At 51.1% G+C, this 22,417-nt stretch overlaps 1 protein-coding gene and 1 non-coding gene across 2 annotated transcripts; one reads left to right on the forward strand and one right to left on the reverse strand.

The window, feature by feature from the left end:
• Nucleotides 1-769: 769 nt before the first annotated feature.
• On the reverse strand, nt 770-841 carry trnaq-cug (transfer RNA glutamine (anticodon CUG)). The gene has a single exon. It is a non-coding gene; the product is annotated as a tRNA-Gln (tRNA).
• Nucleotides 842-1,573: 732 nt separating this feature from the next.
• On the forward strand, nt 1,574-20,828 carry wdr73 (WD repeat domain 73). The gene is made up of 8 exons (XM_067985579.1): nt 1,574-1,725; nt 4,915-4,982; nt 6,318-6,406; nt 7,580-7,668; nt 9,364-9,431; nt 16,551-16,712; nt 17,706-18,062; nt 19,931-20,828. Exons 1-8 carry the CDS (start codon nt 1,646-1,648, stop codon nt 20,161-20,163), a joined length of 1,146 nt encoding a protein of 381 aa, XP_067841680.1. The 5' UTR covers nt 1,574-1,645; the 3' UTR covers nt 20,164-20,828.
• The last annotated feature ends 1,589 nt before the right edge of the window (nt 20,829-22,417 follow it).

The raw sequence follows: 22,417 nt of genomic DNA on the forward strand, positions 1-22,417 counted from the left end.
CAAGGCCACTGTATCACCCGCCATGTGAGGGGACCAAAACAGGGCACAGTACTTCAGATACAGCTGCTGACTGATAAATAGACAGATCGATAGATAGACAAATAGAGAGATAGATAGACAGATAGACAGATAGATAGACAGATAGATAGATGGATAGATGGATGGATAAATAGATAGACAGACGGATAGATAGATAGATAGATAGATAGATAGATAGATAGATAGATAGACAGATGGATAGACAGATGGATAGACAGATGGATGGATAAATAGATGGACAGATCGATAGATAGATAGATGGATAGACAGATGGATAGATAGACAGATCGATAGATAGACAGATAGATGGACGGATGGATGGATAGATAGATAGATAGACAGATGGATAGATAGACAGATCGATAGATAGACAGATAGATAGACAGATGGATAGATAGACAGATGGATAGATAGACAAATAGAGAGATAGACAAATAGAGAGATAGACAGATGGATAGACAGATCGAAAGATAGATGGATAGACGGATAGATAGATAGATAGAGAGATAGATAAATAGAATTAGGTTTAGACAGAATTATACAAATAGAATTGAGATAAACAGAAAGAATTATAGATAAAATTGAGATAGACAGAATTAGATTTGGATAGATAAATAAAGATGGAACGAGAGATACCTGGGGCTGTAATTATTCAGGTAGATGGGCCCAGCCAGGTGTCGATTGCAGGTTAGATATTTGCTGCTGTCTGTGAGCTGAAGATTAAAAGAGCAGGTTCCGCCGAGATTTGAACTCGGATCGCTGGATTCAGAGTCCAGAGTGCTAACCATTACACCACGGAACCCGGGCTGCTCAGCCTGTCGCAGGGAGGCGCATTTCAGGGAGGAGCCCCGCCTCACGGCGCCCCTGGCAACAGCAATCCGACCGTCCTTATTGGTCAGAGCGTCAACTCGCAGCCCCGCCCCTTTAGCCCAAAATAATCTGGGGAATGGACGGTGTTTAAAACTTGTAATTTGCTGACTGATTGGTTTTTTTTTTTGTTTAATTTTCTCCTGACAGAATATAAAAAAACATTTCAATAAATAATTTCAGGGACAAAATAAATAAAAAGATTTCTTTTTAAAACGTAGCTTGCCAACGCACGTGACAGGAAGTGAAGTTTGGCCTCTCATTACTGTCCGGAGTTTTTCTTGATCTGTTTATTAATTATTGATGTTGGAAGTCTGGTCACGGGCAGAAACGGGAAGATTATTTTTCTTAAATTAGAAACAGTCCCGCTGATTTTTATAAAGTCGGAATGGGCGGCGCCATCTTGGCGTGACGTCACCACAGTCACCGCAAAGTGATGTAAAAATAAATTTATTTTTCGCAATAAAGTTATTTTCCGGCCATCAGTTTCAGATTCTAAGAACTTCCGCGCACTTTGAACAACAAAAACCTTCAATAACTCGGAAATTCTTTCTATTTTTTTTATTTGAAAAGGCGAATGGTTTTAGAGGGAGTGTCCGGGCCGCCATCTTCTATTCAAAGCAAGGCGGGAAATGGAGAGGAAGTGACGATCGTCACGTGGATGGTCCAAAAGGAGGCCCCGCCCACTCGGGGGGGGGGGAGCGTGACCCGGGACCGGAGCTGCCGTGGAGACGCGGTGATGGCGGCGGCGGCGGCGGAGGAGGCGGAGGATTGCTGGGAGAGCGAGTGGGACTGGTGGATGGCGGAGTCCATGAGACTGTGAGGGCGGGGCCGGGAGCCGCTTATATAACGGCGGGAGGGTCAGGCAGGCAGGCGGTGCGGGCCCAACCTGGGCCTCTATGGGCCGCGGGAGAGTCTCTCAGGGGAGCTGGGCCTTGGGGGAGGGGCCTCTATGGGAGAGGAGGGGCCTCTATGGATGGGCCCTATAGGAGGGGGAGGAGGAGGAGGAGGGGCCACCATGGAAGGGGCGGGGCCTCTATGGGTGGGCCCTATAGGAGGGGGAGGGGCCTCTATGGGTGGGCCCTATAGGAGGAGGAGGAGGAGGGGCCACCATGGAAGGGGCGGGGCCTCTATGTGTGGGCCCTATAGGAGGGGGAGGGCCCTCTATGGGTGGGCCCTATAGGAGGGGGAGGGGCCACTATGTGTGGGCCCTATAGGAGGAGGAGGAGGAGGGGCCACCATGGAAGGGGCGGGGCCTCTATGTGTGGGCCCTATAGGAGGGGGAGGGCCCTCTATGGGTGGGCCCTATAGGAGGGGGAGGGGCCACTATGTGTGGGCCCTATAGGAGGAGGAGGAGGAGGGGCCACCATGGAAGGGGCGGGGCCTCTATGTGTGGGCCCTATAGGAGGGGGAGGGCCCTCTATGGGTGGGCCCTATAGGAGGGGGAGGGGCCACCATGGAAGGGGAGGGGCCTCTATGGGTGGGCCCTGTAATGGCGGGGGCGGATGGAGTAGTGGGGCAATGGCGGGGGCGGATGGAGTAGTGGGGCAATGGCGGGGGCGGATGGAGTAGTGGGGCAATGGCGGGGGCGGATGGAGTAGTGGGGCAATGGCGGGGGCGGATGGAGTAGTGGGGCAATGGCGGGGGCGGATGGAGTAGTGGGGCAATGGCGGGGGCGGATGGAGTAGTGGGGCAATGGCGGGGGCGGATGGAGTAGTGGGGCAATGGCGGGGGCGGATGGAGTAGTGGGGCAATGGCGGGGGCGGATGGAGTAGTGGGGCAATGGCGGGGGCGGATGGAGTAGTGGGGCAATGGCGGGGGCGGATGGAGTAGTGGGGCAATGGCGGGGGCGGATGGAGTAGTGGGGCAATGGCGGGGGTGGTCGTCCCTGACTCCGTTCTGAGTGTCCCCGGGGTGATGGAGTGCCGAGCTCACCCAGCGTTTGTAGCTGCCCCGTGCGGAGTCGGAGGAACAGCAGGAGGCCGTTCAGTCCCTCGAGCCTGTTCTGCCATTTAATTAACCATTGCTGATCTGTAACAACTCCATCTACCTGCCTGTGTTCCGTAACCCTTAATACCTTTGCCTAACAAAAATTTTTTAAATTTTGAGACGGTGGAAAAATGAAGGTTAATCCCGAGTCACTGTCTCAAAAACAGGAGTGCGGGAAGAGGAGACTCGGGTCCAGGGAGGGGAGAGGAGGTGAAAATGGTGGTTAAAGAGATGGTGATGGGAGATCACAGGTTTATGGGATGTAGATAGAAAGAAAGACTTGCCTTTATCAGGATGACCCAAAGCTTTGAAGTGCAGCCAATTTGCGCACAGCAAGCTCCCACAAACAGCAGTGTGGTAATAACCAGATAATCTGTTTTAGTGATGTTGGTTGAGGGATAAATGTTGACCAGGACACCGGGGAGAACTCCCCTGCTCGTCTTCAAATAGTGCCATGGGAACTTTTACATCCACCTGGTTTAATTTCTCATCCAAAAGATGGCACCTCAGCCAGTGCGGCGCTCCCTCAGCACTACATTGGGAGTGCAAGCCAGGATTATGGGGCTCGAGTCTCTAGAGTGGGACTCGATCCCACAATCTCCTGATCAGAGGTGAGAGTGCTGACACTGGTAAGGTTGCATTTATTGCCCATCCCTAGCTCCCCCGAGATGGTGATGGGTCTTCTCGAATCGCTGCAGTCCGTGTGCTGCTGGTGCTCCCACGATGGTATTGGGTGGGGAATTCCAGGATAATGACCCAGTGACGATGAACAGCAATAAATGCCCCAGTCAGGCTGGTCTTTGACTTTGGATGGGAACTAGAGGTGCCAATTGGGCCCCTCCTCTGTACTGATCCTTGTGATCATTACCCTAACTGCAGTGCTACTGACTGCCAAGGGCCGTGGTACTGAATTGTGGCACTGCCTGAGGGAGTGCTGAACCGAGGGTGATGGAAGGTGACTCACACAGTGAGCTCCTTATCTCTAATGTGCCACCCTGGGTGGTTACTGAGTGGAGGCCAGCCACCTGCTCAATGGGAGGGATAGAGAGAGAGAGAGCTGTATCATCTGCTGCACAGGTGCTGGGATCCAGTCCTCTCTCAGCCTGGCAGGCTATCAATGGGGTGTCAGCTGTGGCTCAGTGGGTAACATGCTCGCCTCTGAGTCAGAAGGTTGTGGGTTCAAGCCCCATTCCGGAGTTTTGAGCCCATAGTTTAGGCTGACACTCCCAGTGCAGTACTGAGGGAGCGCTGCGCTGTTGGAGGGTCAGTACTGAGGGAGGGCTGCACTGTCGGAGGGTCGGTACTGAGGGAGCGCTGCACTGTCAGAGGGTCAGTACTGAGGGAGCGCTGCACTGTTGGAGGGTCAGTACTGAGGGAGCGCTGCACTGTCGGAGGGTCAGTACTGAGGGAGCGCTGCACTGTCGGGTCAGTACTGAGGGAGCGCTGCACTGTCGGAGGGTCAGTACTGAGGGAGCGCTGCACTGTCGGAGGGGCCGTCTTTTGGATGAGGCGTTAAACCGAGGCCCTGTCTGCCCTCTCAGGTGGATGTAAAAGATCCCATGGCACTATTTGAAGAAGAGCAGGGGAGTTCTCCCCAGTGCCCTGGGGCCAATATTTATCCCTCAACCAACATCACTAAAACAGATTATTTGATCATTATCTCATTGTGTGCGCAAATTGTCTGCTGCGTTTCCTACATCAGTGACTATACTTCAAAAAAAGTACTTCATTGGCTGTAAAGCACTTTGGGCCGTCCTGAGGTCATGAAAGGTGCTGCATAAATGCGAGTTCTTTTTGTTTCTGTAAGACCCCTCTTCAAACCAACCCCCTTCTGGTGGATCATGTTTTGGCTCGGCAGCCAATTTTTGTCTGATTTCCGCTCCTGTGAAGTGCCTTGGGACGTTTTACCACGTTTACGTGTTATATAAATGCAGGTTGTTGGGGCTGAGGGTGAAGGGCTGAGCTGGGCCTTTGGGTTGTTTTACAGACCGATGTATCCTGTCGGTTTATTTGTTTCAGGTACAACGACCTCCATGTGTTTGAGCTGCAGGAAACGACACGAGTTATAGAGTGGATTCAGGATAGAAGTACGTTGGGCTTTGTCTGTCTGTCTGTGATGTATATTGAACACACACACACACACACACACACACACACACACTCGTACACACACACACATATATACGTACACACTCGCTGCTTTTCCAAAACAATACCTGATCTTGACCTTGGAGGGGGAGCAGATTCACCAGAATGATACCGGGGCTAAAAGGGTTAAATTATGAGGACAGGTTGCAGAGACTGGGCTTGTATTCCCTTGAGTGTAGAAGATTAAGGGGTGATCTAATTGAGGTATTTAAGGATTTGATAGGATAGGAACATAGGAACAGGAGGCCATTCAGCCCCTCAAGCCTGTTCTGTCATTCAATGAGATCATGGCTGATCTGTATCCTAACTCCATTTACCCACCTTGACTCCATCTCCCTTAATACCCTTGGCTATCAATCTCAGATTTAATCGGCATGGGCACGATGGGCCGAATGGCCTCCTTCTGTGCTGTAACTTTCTATGATTTCTATGAAGATTATTAATTGAGCATCAACTGCTTTCTGTGGGAGTGAGTTCCACACTTCTACCACCCTTTGCATGAAGAAGTGTTTCCTAACTTCTCTCCTGAACGGCCTGGCTCTGATTTTAAGGTTCTGCCCCCTTGTCCTAGATTCCCCCACCAGTGGAAAAAGTTTCTCTATCTACCCTATCAATTCCTCTCAAAATCCTAAAAACCTCAATCAAATCACCCCTTAACCTTCTATATCCCAGGGAATACAAGCCTAGTTTATGTAATCTCTCCTCATAATCTAACCCTTGGAGCCCTGGGTAACGTACTGGTGAATCTGCGCTGCACTCCTTCCAGAGAGAAACTATTTCCTCTGGTGGGGGGAGTCCAGAACAAGGGCGCATAACCTTAAAATTAGAGCCAGGCCGTTCAGGGGTGATGTCAGGAAGCACTTCTTCACACAAAGGGGAGTGGAAATCTGGAACTCTCTCCCCCAAAAAGCTGTTGAGGCTGGGGGTCAGTTGGAGTTTACAAAACTGAGATCGATAGATTTTTGTTGGGTAAGGGTTACGGAACCAAGGCGGGTAGATGGCATTAAGATACAGATCAGCCATGATCTAATGGAATGGCGGAACAGGCTCGAGGGGCTGAATGGCCTCCTCCCATTCCTGTGTTTTTTTTTGTCCCGAGTGTTCAGTCTCCTCTCCTGATCTCCATCCTGGCCCCGTGTCCATGTTCATCGTCTATTTGATTTGCGAAGGGCCCTGATGTGTTACGGCTGCTCTATAAAGACAGCCCCACACTGGCCGGTGTAACGTCGGAGGCGCCTGATACCCTGACTCTGCAATCCTCCTCCGTCCGGCAGGTATCTGCGTCGCCGGCTGCCACCTGGGGAAGAAGAATGAAATTCTCGAGCTCTCCCTCCCCCAGAAACTCTGCGCTAAAGGAAACAAGGTGAGGGAAAAAAAAAAAAAAAAATCACCGCCCGAGGGTGTTTGTTTGATCGAGGGGCGAGCCCGTTGCTTCCCGGTCGGAACCAGCAGAGAATCGATGGAGCAGCCAGAGTGTGGGAGGTGGGGGGAGAGATTAACTGCTGGGGCAAGGGAGGGGGATCCATTCGGCGCGGAGCGGTCCCAGGTGGTTAATTTCTGCCCCATGCGAGCGGTCGATGGAAGACCTGCCGAATCGGGTCTCACGGCCACTAGGGATCATGAGGAGTGTCTGGTGTTCCTCGTGCGCGGCTGTAACGGCGCAATCAGTCGGCGCGCGGTACTTATAACCTCAGTATTGTTATGAGTTCGAGCCTCTCCTCGAGCAGATGAACTTTGCGGAGCAGGCTCGAAGGGCCGAATGGCCTACTCCTGCCCCTGTTTTCTACGGGATGATTAGAGAGTTCATCTGCCCGGAGAGACCGACACTTTGCTGCTTCTAACTGTTTCTTAAGTGAACATAGAATCGTACAGAAGGAGGCCATTTGGACCATCGTGCCTGTGCTGGCTCTTTGAAAGAACCATCCAGTTAGTCCCACTTAGTTGTCCTTAGTGGTTTGATACATCTGAGTGTCTTGCTGGGCCCACTTTAGAGGGCAGTTAAGAGTCAACCACATTGGGTGTGGGATTGGAGTCACATATAGGCCCAGACCGGGTAAGGACGGCAGGTTCCCTTCTCTCGTGTGGTCTGGTCGGGGCTCTCTGTCCCCTGGGGGTCGGGAGGTCGGGGCTCTCTGTCCCCTGGGGGTCGGGAGGTCGGGGCTCTCTGTCCCCTGGGGGTCGGGAGGTCGGGGCTCTCTGTCCCCTGGGGGTCGGGAGGTCGGGGCTCTCTGTCCCCTGGGGGTCGGGAGGTCGGGCTCTCTGTCCCCTGGGGGTCGGGAGGTCGGGGCTCTCTGTGCCCTGGGGGTCGGGAGGTCGGGGCTCTCTGTGCCCTGGGGGTCGGGAGGTCGGGGCTCTCTGTGCCCTGGGGGTCGGGAGGTCGGGGCTCTCTGTCCCCTGGGGGCGGGAGGTCGGGGCTCTCTGTCCCCTGGGGGTTGGGAGGTCGGGGCTCTCTGTGCCCTGGGGGTCGGGACTGATCCCAAACCCTATTTGAGTTACCATTGCCCTGTTGCCTTTACCCGTTCCATTTCTCCTGTAGGGACTTTGTCCGGAGAGAGACTTCAAAGTGGAACACGGCGGCTTCTCGGACCGGCCCATTTATGATTTGAATCATGTCCCGGGAACCAGGTAGGGGTGATTCTCGGTGTCCAGCTCGCAGTCTATAGCAGAGTGACTGTGGGACACCAGGGACGGTCACTGCGGGTCTGCCTTGCCACTGGTTTTAGTTTTTGTGTCTTTTATTCCCTCTCCTGCCTCCGTGCTTTTTAAATTGATCTTCAAGGCTTCACGTAGTAACATAGAAAAGACTGCGGTCCATCTCGTTCACCTTCTCCCATCCTGGGAGTCACACGATACAGCAATAATGGAGTTGTTGACCAATCACAGCAATCAATCTCTGTCAGTGAGTCCACAACAGACCCAGACTTGTGGGGGGGGCGGTGGTGGGGGGAGGGAGTTGGTGAGCAACACTCTGAATTTTCCACTGGGAGCCCCAGCCCAATTTGAATGGGCTACTTGTCTACTGGGCCTTAGGTTTAACGTCTCATCTGAAAGACGGCCCCTCGGGCACTGCCCCTCAGACGGTGCGGTGCCCCCCTCGGGCGGTGCCCCTCGGGCGGTGCGGCGCCCCCCTCGGGCGGTGCGACGCCGCCCCTCGGCGCTGCCCCAGAGTGTCAGCCTATGTTTTGGGCTCAAGTCTCTGGAGTGGGACTCGAACCCACAGCCTTCGCGAGTGATACCACTGAGCTATGGCTGAGACTGTAAAGTATAATCACTGTTGTAATGTAGGAAAACCAGCGGCCAATTTGCGCACAGCAAGATCCCACAAACAGTAATTAAATAAATGACGAGTTTTTAGTGCTGTTGCTTGAGGGATAAATATTGGCCAGGATCCAATGGCACAATTCGAAGAAGAGCAAGGGAGTTCTCCCCGGTGTCCTGGCCGATATTTATCACTCAACCAACATCATTTTAAAAAAAACAAATTTATTAGTTAATCATCTCATTGCTGATAATGGAATCTTGCTGTGCAAAATGACTGCTGCATTTGTGCACCTAACTGCAGTCAGTGCACTTTAAAGTAGTTCATTGTCTGTGACGTGCTTTTAGATGTGACGAGGTGCTGTATAAACCTGGGTCTGTCCCACTCTGGTGACTCTCTTTTCCTCTGTTTTATTGTCTCATTTCTAGAGGGATAGAATTGAAAAGCAGAGAAGTTATGTTAAACTTGTACAGAACGTTGGTTAGACCACACTTGGAGTATTGTGCACAGTCCTGGTCTCCATATTATAGAAAGGATATAGAGGCACTGGAGAAGGTGAAAAAACATTTACTAGGATGATACCAGAACTGAGAGGATATAATTATCAGGAAAGGCTGAACAGGCTGGGGCTCTTTTCTCTAGAAAAGGGAAGACTGAGGGGTGACCTGATCGAGGTCTTTAAGATTATGAAAGGGTTTGATAGGGTAGACGTGGAGAAGATGTTTCCACTTGTGGGGGAGACCAGAACTAGGGACCATAAATATAAGATAGTCACTAATAAATCCAATAGGGAATTCAGGAGAAACTTCTTTACCCAGAGAGTGGTGAGAATGTGGAACTCGCTCCCACAAGGAGTAGTTGAGGTGAATACATTTAAGGGGAAGCTAAATAAACACAAGGGAGAAAGGAATAGAAGGATATGCTGATAGGGTGAGATGTTGTAGGGAGAGGGGCGATTCGAGTGGAGCATTAACACCGGCATAGACCAGTTGGGCCGAATGGCCTGTTTCTGTGGTGTAGTTTTGATGTAACCGTCAGTAACTCTGATTCTATCTCCGTAGCCTTCTGGTGAGCAGTGGACCCCCCGACACCTCGCTACAGGTCTGGCGCTTGGCAACAGACGAGAGCAGTGAGTGAATCGGACACATCGAGTTTGTGGTCAGCGCGATCAACCATTGGCCGGACCGGGGTGGTGGGGGGGTCAGTGGTCAGGTTGCCTCGATGCCACTATTAACAATGGAGACGTTGCTTCATCTCTAGCCTTTCAGTCATGTCTCCATGTGTTTTCTCTCTAGCCATCTGCCTCGCCTGTTGGTTTCGAGTGTAAAATATCTGTTTGTATTCATCCATCCATTCTTCTGCCAGGCAGACCCAGCTGTGGGCTGAGTACCTTTGGGGAAAGTACGGGCAGAACTCCTCCCCCTCCCCCTCGGGAAAGGGGCCACGGTGGTGGGGAGATTTAATCCAAGGGACTGGCTGGATTCTCAGCACTGACCCCTCATCTCCGCTATTGTGCCTCGAACTTACATAGGAGCACAAGGAGGCCATTCAGCCCCTCGAGCCTGTTCCACCATTCAATTCGATCATGGCTGATCTGTATCTTAAGTCCATTTTCTGGCCTTTGCCCCATATCCCTCGATACCCTTACCCAACAAAAATCTATCAATTAGTAATGAAAACTCAAATTGACCCCCAGCCTCAACAGCTTTTTGGGGGAGAGAGTTCCAGATTTCCACTCCCCTTTGTGTGAAGAAGTGCTTCCTGACATCACCCCTGAACGGCCTGGCTCTAATTTTAAGGTTCTGCCCCCTTGTTCTGGACTCCCCCCACCAGAGGAAATAGTTTCTCTCTATCGACCCGATCGAATCCTTTAATCATCTTAAACACCTCAACTAGATCACCCCTTAATCTTCTAAACTCAAGGGAATACAGGCCCAGTCTATGCAACCTGTCCTCGTAATTTAACCCTTTTAGCCCCAGTACCATTCCCCCCAGTGACCACCATCAGGGACCTAGGCTGATTTTCTCACCCCTTTCCCTCCCCATTCCTAACAGAGGACTGCTTTAAAACAAAAATCATTCTCAGAATGTGGGCCTCGCTGGCAAGGCCAGCATTTATTGCCCATCCCTAATTGCCCTTGAGAAGGTGGTGGTGAGCCGCCTTCTTGAACCGCTGCAGTCCGTGTGGTGAAGGTTCTCCCACAGTGCTGTTAGGAAGGGAGTTCCAGGATTTTGACCCAGCGATGAAGGAACGGTGATATATTTCCAAGTCGGGATGGTGTCTGACTTGGAGGGGAACGTGCAGGTGGTGTTGTTCCCATGTGCCTGCTGCCCTTGTCCTTCTAGGTGGTAGAGGTCGAGGGTTTGGGAGGTGCTGTCGAAAAATTACGCTGAAGGGAATTGGACATCAATGGTCAGCTGCCGTGGGGGAGATCAGCTCGCTCGGGACTGGTCAGACATTGAGCTCGACACCTGGTCTGTGCATAGCTCAGGAGCATCATAGAATCATAGAATCATAGAATCATAGAATCATAGAAGTTACAACATGGAAACAGGCCCTTCGGCCCAACATGTCCATGTCGCCCAGTTTATACCACTAAGCTAGTCCCAATTGCCTGCACTTGGCCCATATCCCTCGATACCCATCTTCCCCATGTAACTGTCCAAATGCTTTTTAAAAGACAAAATTGTACCCGCCTCTACTACTGCCTCTGGCAGCTCGTTCCAGACACTCACCACCCTTTGAGTGAAAAAATTGCCCCTCTGGATCCTTTTGTATCTCTCCCCTCTCACCTTAAATCTGTGCCCCCTCGTTATAGACTCCCCTACCTTTGGGAAAAGATTTTGACTATCGACCTTATCTATGCCCCTCATTATTTTATAGACTTCTATAAGATCACCCCTTAACCTCCTACTCTCCAGGGAATAAAGTCCCAGTCTGTCTAACCTCTCCCTGTAAGTCAAACCATCAAGTCCCGGTAGCATCCTAGTAAATCTTTTCTGCACTCTTTCTAGTTTAATAATATCCTTTCTATAATAGGGTGACCAGAACTGTACACAGTACTCCAAGTGTGGCCTCACCAATGCCCTGTACAACTTCAACAAGACATCCCAACTCCTGCATTCAATGTTCTGACCAATGAAACCAAGCATGCTGAATGCCTTCTTCACCACCCTATCCACCTGTGACTCCACTTTCAAGGAGCTATGAATCTGTACTCCTAGATCTCTTTGTTCTATAACTCTCCCCAACGCCCTACCATTAACGGAGTAGGTCCTGGCCCGATTCGATCTACCAAAATGCATCACCTCACATTTATCTAAATTAAACTCCATCTGCCATTCATCGGCCCACTGGCCCAATTTATCAAGATCCCGTTGCAATCCTAGATAACCTTCTTCACTGTCCACAATGCCACCAATCTTGGTGTCATCTGCAAACTTACTAACCATGCCTCCTAAATTCTCATCCAAATCATTAATATAAATAACAAATAACAGCGGACCCAGCACCGATCCCTGAGGCACACCGCTGGACACAGGCATCCAGTTTGAAAAACAACCCTCGACAACCACCCTCTGTCTTCTGTCGTCAAGCCAATTTTGTATCCAATTGGCTACCTCACCTTGGATCCCATGAGATTTAACCTTATGTAACAACCTACCATGCGGTACCTTGTCAAATGCTTTGCTGAAGTCCATGTAGACCACGTCTACTGCACAGCCCTCATCTATCTTCTTGGTTACCCCTTCAAAAAACTCAATCAAATTCGTGAGACATGATTTTCCTCTCACAAAACCATGCTGACTGTTCCTAATTAGTCCCTGCCTCTCCAAATGCCTGTAGATTCTGTCCCTCAGAATACCCTCTAACAACTTACCCACTACAGATGTCAGGCTCACTGGTCTGTAGTTCCCAGGCTTTTCCCTGCCGCCCTTCTTAAACAAAGGCACAACATTTGCTACCCTCCAATCTTCAGGCACCTCACCTGTAGCGGTGGATGATTCAAATATCTCTGCTAGGGGACCCGCAATTTCCTCCCTAACCTCCCATAACGTCCTGGGATACATTTCATCAGGTCCCGGAGATTTATCTACCTTGATGCGCGTTAAGACTTCCAGCACCTCCCTCTCTGTAATATGTACACTCCTCAAGACATCACTATTTATTTCCCCAAGTTCCCTAACATCCATGCCTTTCTCAACCGTAAATACCGATGTGAAATATTCATTCAGGATCTCACCCATCTCTTGTGGTTCCGCACATAGATGACCTTGTTGATCCTTAAGAGGCCCTACTCTCTCCCTTGTTACCCTTTTGCCCTTTATGTATTTGTAGAAGCTCTTTGGATTCACCTTTGCCTGATCTGCCAAAGCAATCTCATATCCCCTTTTTGCCCTCCTGATTTCTCTCTTAACTCTACTCCGGCAATCTCTATACTCTTCAAGGGATCCACTTGATCCCAGCTGCCTATGCATGTCATATGCCTCCTTCTTATTTTTGACTAGTGCCTCAATCTCCCGAGTCATCCAAGGTTCCCTACTTCTACCAGCCTTGCCCTTCACTTTATAAGGAATGTGCTTACACTGAACCCTGGTTAACACACTTTTGAAAGCCTCCCACTTACCAGACGTCCCTTTGCCTGCCAACAGACTCTCCCAATCAACTTCTGAAAGTTCCTGTCTAATACCATCAAAATTGGCCTTTCCCCAATTTAGAATTTTAACTTTTGGGCCAGACCTATCCTTCTCCATAGCTATCTTAAAACTAATGGAATTATGATCACTGGTCCCAAAGTGATCCCTCACTAACACTTCTGTCACCTGCCCTTCCTTATTTCCCAAGAGGAGGTCAAGTTTTGCCCCCTCTCTAGTCGGGCCATCCACATACTGAATGAGAAATTCCTCCTGAATACACTCAACAAATTTCTCTCCATCCAAGCCCCTAATGCTATGGCTGTCCCAGTCAATGTTGGGAAAGTTAAAGTCCCCTACTATTACCACCCTATTTTTCTTGCAGCTGTCTGTAATCTCCTTACATATTTGCTCCTCAATTTCCCGTTGACTATTTGGGGGTCTGTAGTACAATCCTATCAAAGTGATCTCTCCCTTCTTATTTTTCAGTTCTACCCATATGGACTCAGTGGGCGAACCCTCGGATATATCCCCTCTCACTACTGCCGTGATGTTCTCCCTAATCAAGAACGCAACTCCCCCTCCTCTCTTACCTCCTGCTCTATCTTTCCTATAGCATCTGTACCCTGGAACATTGAGCTGCCAGTCCTGCCCCTCCCTTAGCCATGTTTCAGTAATAGCTATAACATCCCAGTCCCATGTACCCATCCATGCCCTGAGTTCATCTGCCTTGCCCATCAGACTTCTTGCATTGAAATAAATGCAGTTTAATCTAGTCTTCCCTTGGTCTTTGCCCTGCTTTCTCAGACCATCTGTCCGGTCATGTTCTGTACACTCTCCCTTACTGCCTTTTGTTTCTGTCACCACTTTATTTCCCACTGACTTCCTGCATCGGTTCCCATCCCCCTGCCACATTAGTTTAAACCCTCCCCAACAGCACTAGCAAACACTCCCCCTAGGACATTGGTTCCAGTCCTGCCCAGATGCAGACCGTCCAATTTGTACTGGTCCCACCTCCCCCAGAACCGGTTCCAATGGCCCAGGAATTTGAATCCCTCCCTCTTGCACCATCTCTCAAGCCACGTATTCATCTTAGCTATCCTGTCATTCCTACTCTGACTAGCCCGTGGCACTGGTAGCAATCCTGAGATTACTACCTTTGAGGTCCTACTCTTTAGTTTAACTCCTAACTCCCTAAATTCAGCTTGTAGGACCTCATCCTGTTTTTTACCTATATCGTTGGTGCCTATATGCACCACGACAACTGGCTGTTCACCCTCCCCCTCCAGAATGTCCTGCAGCCATTCGGCCCATCGTGCCCATGCTAGTTCTTTGAAAGAGCTATCCAATTAGTCCCACTCCCCTGCTCTTTCCCCATAGCCCAGCAATTTTTTTTTTCATGTATTCACCCAATTCCATTTTTGAAAGAGGTCCCTTTTGGAATTCTCTACCCCAGAGGGCTGTGGATGCTGAGTTGTTGAATATTTTCAAGACTGAGATGGATGGATTTTTGGACTCTCGGGGAATCGAGGGATATGGGGATTGAGCAGGAAAGTGGAGTTGAGGTTGAAGATCAGCCATGATCTGATTGAATGCTGGAGCAGGCTCGAGGGGCCGAATGGCCGACTCCCGCTCCTATTTCTTATGTTCTGTTTTGAAAGTTCCTGTTGAACCTGCTTCCACCGCCCATCCCAGCAGATTTTTTTGAATAACCCCCGCTCTTCTCATCCTTAATTATTTTGTGGAACAGGGTGTTGGAACCTGTAATAAAAACAGAAAATGCTGGAAACACTCAGCAAGTCAGGCAGCATCTGTGGAGAAAGAAACAGAGTTAATGTTTCATGTCGATGACCTTTCGTCAGACTGGGAGTAGTTAAAGGTTTAACAGTTTTTAAGCAAGTACAGAGCCAGGCAAAGGAGGGGAGGGGAGAAAAGAACAAAAGGGAAGGTCTATGATAGGGTGGAGAGCAGGAGTGATTAAATGACTGAAGGGATGATGGTACAAGGCAAGGAGGGTGGTAATGGGACAAATAAAGAAACAAAAGATGGGTCTAGAGGAGCTGTAAATGGCAACAACAGAACCGTTACCAGCACCTGCTGTCCGAAAAAATGGGAGCAGTGGCTATGATCTGAAGTTATTGAAATCAGTGTTGTGTCCAGAAGGTTGTAAAGTGCCTAAACGAAAGATGAGGTGCTGTTCCTCGAGTCTGTTGGAACCTGTTCCCGTCACTGCTGGGAACCACCTGCTGTTGTTTTCATCACCACTAGAGGACACTGTGGCCTCGACAGTGAAATTTCACAGAATAGAATCTTACAGCACAGGAGGAGGCCATTCAGCCCATCGTGCCTGTGCCGGCTCTTTGTAAGAGCTATCCAATTAGCCCCACTCCCCATAGCCTTGTTCAGCTGGAGAATTGTGTCCAATTCTGGGCACCACACTTTAGGAAGGATGTGAAGGCCTTGGAGAGGGTGCAGAGGAGATTTATTAGAATGGTACCAGGGATGAGGGACTTCAGTTATGTGGAGAGACTGGAGAAGCTGGGATTGTTCTCCTTAGAGCAGAGAAGGTTAAGGGGAGATTTAATAGAGGCATTCAGGGGTTTTGATAGAGTAGATAGATAGGGAGAAACTGTTTCCACTGTCAGGAGGTTCAGTAACCAGAGGGCACAGATTTAAGGTAACTGACAAAAAAATCGAGGGGGGAGATGAGGAGAATTTTTTTTAGGCAGCGAGTTGTTCTGATCTGGAATGCGCTGCCTGAAAGGGCGGTGGAAGCAGATTCAATAATAACTTTCAAAAGGGAATTGGAAAAATACTTGAAAAGGAGAAATGTACAGGACAATGGGGAAAGAGCAGAGGAGTGGGACTGATTGGACAGCTCTTTCAAAGAGCCGGCACAGGCACGATGGGCTGAATGGCCTCCTCCTGTGCTGTATGATTCCATGATTCAGCCGGCGGTAGGAGTGCTACGATGGGTCTCGAGCTCCCCTGGATTAATGAGGGCGGAAAATCAGCCTGGGTTCCTGCTCCTGCTCGCTCTCCTGCGTTTGTAAAACATCGGATTGTTGGGTGAGGACAGAAATCGGACTGGCTGGTGATGCCCCCCTTGGTCAAATTATCTTTGCACAAATAGCTAACTGAGGAACGGTCCGATTGGTCGAGGTAATTGGGGGGTTCCCTGGCCACATGGGACCGAATTCCAGCGAGGAGTCGGGAGAGTAAAGGGATAAAAAAGAGAGACTTAATAATCTTTAGGAAAGCAGCATCTTTTTTTTGATTTGATCTCCAGCTGCTGTCCATCCTTTTGGCCCAGGTGTGGGGGGTGAAGGATGGAACAGTGCTGTTAGGGAGGGAGTTCCAGGATTTTGACCCAGTGACGATGAAGGAACGGTGATATATTTCCAAGTCGTTGGAGGGGACCCTGCAGGTGGTGTTGTTCCCATGTACCTGCTGCCTTTGCCCTTTCAGGCGGTGGAGGTCGTGGGTTTGGGAGTTGCTGTCGAAGAAGCCTTGGCGAGTTGCTGCAGTGCTTGTACCCGGAGTGTGAGTAAAGCTGGGCTAGGGTCACATGGGTCATCCGTCATCGCTAACTCTGCCATTCTCCCCGGGACAGACGCCATTGAACTGGTCAGCACGCTCCAGCACCAGGCAGCAGGCGGCCGCTGGGCGAAAATCTCCGTCACCTGCTCTCCGACCCCTCAGGTACTTCATGGTTCAAAGGTCAGCGACCTCACAATCCAAGAAATCGAGTCGCAGAAGGTGCGGTTCACCGTAGGTACGTCACACGCAGAGTCTCCGAGCAACTGCTGATTCAGGGTCCCACCCGAAGTAGCTTCCCCATCAGGCGGAACAATCCTGGGGGGAGGGAAATGAATAGGTCCCTCTGACTGGGCTGTCTCCCCGCCCCCCCCCCAGGGAAGGTTGCTGACCCCAAGTCAGTCTGAATGTGAAATGAGTTAGTGGAACATCGATGTCCCAGGATGTGGGTTGATGACCAGTGTGGGGAAGGGACTGTTTCCTGCAGGGCGGAGGGGCCACGCTGTGGGCTCTCGCTCGAGTACCCTGGGAGCAGGTCTCTCCCGCCTGCCCTCTCGACTTGGGTCAGTGGTTCAGAGAATAAGGGGAGATTCTTAGACTGGGAGCGAGAATCAGAGGGAGAGCGATGGGGTGAAAAGTATAATGAGACAGTTAGGAAACAGGACAGAATCTCGTCCGGTTCGCAAAATAGTTTGTTTACTCTAGTGAGTGAAATAATTGAGATTCTGTACAGTGGAAGTGAACGGGAAGGGATTGGGTCCATTGGGAATCTGTACAGAGGGAGTGAATGGGAAGGGATTGGGTCCATTGGGAATCTGTACAGAGGGAGTGAATGGGAAGGGATTGGGTCCATTGGGAATCTGTACAGAGGGAGTGAATGGGAAGGGATTGGGTCCATTGGGAATCTGTACAGAGGGAGTGAATGGGAAGGGATTGGGTCCATTTGGATTCTATACATTGGGAGTGAACATATTCTATACATTGGGAGTGAACGGGAAGGGATTGGGTCCATTGGGATTCTGTACCGAGGGAGGGAATGGGAAGGGATTGGGTCCAGTGGGATTCTGTACTGAGGGAGGGAATGGGAAGGGTTTGGGTCCAGTGGGATACAGTGGGAGTGAAGAGATTGAGGAGGAGTAAAATGCTGACCCTGGGCAGTAATCCGTTGGCACTGATCTGCAGGCTTGTTGTCGGGTGCCAGCTAACAGGAGGGTTTGTTATTTCTCCCCAGGGGCCGATGTTCACGACCCAATCAGTGTGCTGGAGTTTCTCGACCATTCCACCTTCTCAATCTGCTCCCTGAACGGCTGCCTATGGTTGGCCGATACCCGGCAGCGGCCCAGTCTGATTGGACGCTCGGACTTGCCCGCGAGCAGCAGCAGTGGCTGCCATTGGACGATGGGTTTGGGGTCCGGCCACTCGAAGGCGGCCATGCTTTCCTCGGACGGACATGTGGCGGTGACGGATTTCCGAGATCTGAACAAGACCCTGAGCCTCGCGGAGCTGAGGGTTCCCACCTCCGGCCTGAACAATGACTATCTGTGCCTGACCTGGGCACCCTGTCTGCAGGGCCACATCGCAGTGTCTGGTACGTTCTGGGTGGGCCGGGGAACATGAGGAGGCCATTCAGCCCCTCGAGGCTGTTCAGCCATTCAATTACATCGTGGCTGATTTGTATCTTAACCCCATCTATTTGCCTTAGTTCCATAACCCTTAATACCTTTCATCAAAAGCAAAATACTGCGGGTGCTGGAAATCTGAAATAAAAACAGAAAATGCTGGAAAACACTCAGCAAGTGAGGCAGCATCTGTGGAGAAAGAAACAGAGTTAACGTTTCAGGTCGATGACCTTTCCCTTAATACCCTTGCCTAACAAAAATCAATCAGTCTCGGTTTTGAAATTTTCAGTTGACCCCCAGCCTCAACAGCTTTTTGGGGGAGAGAGTTCCAGATTCCCACTCCCCTTTGTGTGAAGAAATGCTTCCTGACATCACCCCTGAACAGCCTGGCTCTAATTTTAAGGTTCTGCCCCCTTGTTCTGGACTCTCCCACCAGAGGAAATAGTTTCTCTCTATCGACCCTATCAAATCCTTCAATCATCATAAACACCTCGATTAGATCACCCCTTAATCTTCTAAACTCAAGGGAACACAAGCCTGGTCTTTGCAATCTGTCCTCACAATTTAACCCTTTAAGCCCTGGTATCATTCTGGTGAATCTGTGCTGCACCCCCTCCAAGGCCAGTATATCCTTCCTGAGGTTCAGTGCTCAGTGGACTCAGTGCTCCAGCATACTGGAATATTCTATTCTTTAAAGAAAAACATGGTCAGTCTCGAAGGTGGGATTGTGACCAAAAGCTGGGTCAAAGAGGTAGGTTTTAAGGAGTGTCTTAAAGGAGGAGAGAGAGGCGGAGAGGTTTAGGGAGGGAATTCCAGAGCTCAGGGCCCAGGCAGCTGAAGGCATGGCCGCCAATGGTGGAGCGATGGAAATCAGGGATGGACAAGGGGCCAGAATTGGAGGAGTGCAGAGATCTTGGAGGGCTGAAGGAGGTTACAGAGGGAGGGGGGAGACCATGGAGGGATTTTAAAATAAGGATGAGAATTGTAGAAACTCTGCTGACTCTCCGTGTCTTGTCTCGCACGTCAAGGAATGGCCACTTCGGTGAAGTACTGGGAGGATCTTTACCCTCAGGGAGTTGTGGGGGCGGGGGAGGTGTCTGTACCCCCAGGGAGAGTGGAGGGGGGTACTGTACCCCAGGGAGAGTGGAGGGGGGTACTGTACCCCAGGGAGAGTGGAGGGGGGTACTGTACCCCAGGGAGAGTGGAGGGGGGTACTGTACCCCAGGGAGAGTGGAGGGGGGTACTGTACCCCAGGGAGAGTGAGGAGAGGAGAAGAGAAGAGAAGAGAACTGTACCCCAGGGAGGGGGGGATGACCCGTACCCCAGGGAGGGGGGAGGGGGGGCCGTACCCCAGGGAGGGGGGAGGGGGGGCCGTACCCCAGGGAGGGGGGAGGGGGGGCCGTACCCCAGGGAGGGGGGAGGGGGTGAACTGTACCCCAGGGAGGGGGGAGGGGGTGAACTGTACCCCAGGGAGGGGGGAGGGGGTGAACTACCCCAGGGAGGGCAGGGGGGAACTGTACCCCAGGGAGGGGGGAAGGGGGTGACCTGTACCCCAGGGAGGGGGGAGGGGGTGAACTGTACCCCAGGGAGGGGGGAGGGGGTGAACTACCCCAGGGAGGGCAGGGGGGAACTGTACCCCAGGGAGGGGGGAAGGGGGTGACCTGTACCCCAGGGAGGGCAGAGGGGAACTGTACCCCAGGGAGGGGGGGAACTGTACCCCAGGGAGGGCAGGGGGGAACTGTACCCCCAGGGAGAGAGGGGGGGAGCCCCCACAACACACGTGTTTGATGTTTCTGTACAGCCGTTGTGATTGTTGTTTTGTTTCTTTCTGTGGAAGGTTTTAATGGGACAGTTCACGTTTACGACACCAGCTCGTGGTCAGCAGACTCCGGCAGCGTGGAGCCGACCTTCGTCCACAGAGGTCACGGTGTCACCGCAGAGCCTAACCGCGAGATCCCGCCGGTCACCAGACACGCCTGGCACCCGTGGAAACCGCAGACTCTGCTCTCGGCCGCAGGCGACAGCTCCTTCCACGTCTGGGATTGGGTGGCTGGCAACAGTGCCCGGTGATCACGCTGCGGCTTCCAGCTCTGTCTCCCGTCTGCCCCCCGCCCGAGTCTCTCCGTCTGCCCCTCCTCCCACTTCCCCCCCACCACCGAGTCTCGCTGGTTAGTGATTCCGCTACCGGCATTCATTCAGGGGCATCGTCTTCAGAGGACAGCGGAGAGAGCCCCCCCCCCCCCCCCCCCCGGTCAGCGGGAGATGCCGGTCAGCGGGAGAATATCTAGTTTAGATCTGATGGGTTGTTGCTGGGACTTGTGTAACAGCTCAGCCCCCTCTCGACTCATCAACCCCAGAAGAATGACTGACCGACCAAGTGTCCCCTCGAGAGTCCGGGCCCTCTCCCTCCCTGTCCCCTCGAGAGTCCGGGCCCTCTCACTGACAGTGCCCCGGGTTTGTGAGGGGGCAGAAAAATGGCCAGGGATCGATAGCCAGTGACTCCCTGTTGGAAAGCACATGAGCAAATGTCTGTGAAGCCCAAGGATTGGGCTCGGTTGTGATGCACCCCACTGATGAATAGCTTGCTGACGCTCACTATCTGGGCACAAACTGTAGAATGACGGCCTGGGTGCGGTATCGAGGAACCTGCACCCTGAAAGGGGTCTCCGCCTTCAGTAGCCAGGGGTGAAATGGCAAAGCATTTTGTTTTTAATAATTAAATGGTACCCTGTTTATTACTGTGATCTCTCTCTCTGTGCCAGGACTGACTTTGTGGAGCACGGATTAGTCTGTACAAAATGTTATTCTCTATCAAACGAATGGACCGTTTAAAGATTTAAAATATCCGCGTAACTGTCCCCAGTTCATCACCCGCTCTGTAGCCCGGTTTACGACCCGCTCTCTGCCTGGTTTGTGATTTATTCTGTGCCCGGTCGAGCTGTTCAGGGTTGGCGACCCCGTGCTGACGCAGTCGGTGCCTTTACCCACTGAGCTACTGGGGGCAGCTCAGAAAATGGAGATCTTTTATTTTTAAAAGGTGTTTTTTTAAAAAAAATGTCTTTTTGGGGAGGAGACGAGGTCAAGAATTGTAAACAACCGCTCCCACCGACTGGGTAGTTTCCTGTCATTGTGCTGATTGTACGCGGTTGGAGGATGCATCTGAACCGTGGGAGCTTTATACAGAGTGGACCCTGTGATAACCTGGTACAGAAGGGGTGATGGGGGGGTGGGGGAAATTCCGAGCCCAGCCCTTGTCTTGCTGAAGGAATTTTGTGACGGGCCGGACTGCGCTCTGTCGAAGCAGCACAGGCACGTCACGGCCCCCGGCATTATCTCGGTCAGATCTGGACTTCCCCACCCTTCGCTTCCTGTGGTTTTGCCCAGAAAAGTTGTCGCTGTGAGCGAGTTCTTAAAAAAAAACTCTGCTGCATTTTGCAACTTGTGTTGAGTTTTCTTAAAGATTTTGATTTTGTTTTGGGAATGATAAATTGGACTTTTAGCTGGTCTTTGGTGAGCTGCACGGGGTTGTTTTCATTTTTGTGCATTTTAAAAATTGTTGTTCACATTTTTTGCCTCCCACCAGTGTGGGGAATTTAACTCTCTATTTAAGGACGCTACACTGGCACCATGGGCATTCCCATGGGGATTTTCCTGCCATTTACGAGATATGCAGGAGTAGGTCCAATTGTATCTCAGGCAGTGTGTCCTGAACTGCCGTTGCCCATGAGGGTCTGTAGTCCTCCCCAGTTACCTGGGCACGTACAAAGAGATTTGCCTCGACTTCACCCAGGAAGTAATGGCAGAACCTCGCCGCCTCCTGCAGCCCGAACAGTGCTGTGAAAGTTCCACACAAATGGCTCCTGTCTGTCAGGGGGCCAGGCTCCTGTGTACCCTGTCCTCAGGGGAAATCATACTAGCTGCAGACAAAGGAAGGGAGCTTAGAGGGAGGGCTTTTTGTTTCAAGTACTTTCCTACTGTGTATTTAAAAATATATATAATATGGAACAGGAGACCATTCAGCCCCTCGAGCCTGTACTGCCACTCAGTTAGATCATGGCTGATCTGTATCTTAACCCCATTTACCTGCCTTGGTTCCGTAACCCTGAATCCCCTTACCCAACAAAAATCGATCAATCTGTTTTGAAATTTTCAATTGACCCCCAGTCTCAACAGCCTTTTTGGGGGAGAGAGTTCCAGATTTCCACTCGCCTTTGTGTGAAGAAGTGCTTCCTGACATCACCCCTGAACGGCCTGGCTCTAATTTTAAGGTTCTGCCCCCTTGTTCTGGACTCTCCCACCAGAGGAAATAGTTTCTCTCTATCTA

Source organism: Heptranchias perlo, chromosome 6 (genome assembly GCF_035084215.1).
Source record: "Heptranchias perlo isolate sHepPer1 chromosome 6, sHepPer1.hap1, whole genome shotgun sequence".
Taxonomy (NCBI): Eukaryota; Metazoa; Chordata; class Chondrichthyes; order Hexanchiformes; family Hexanchidae; genus Heptranchias; species Heptranchias perlo.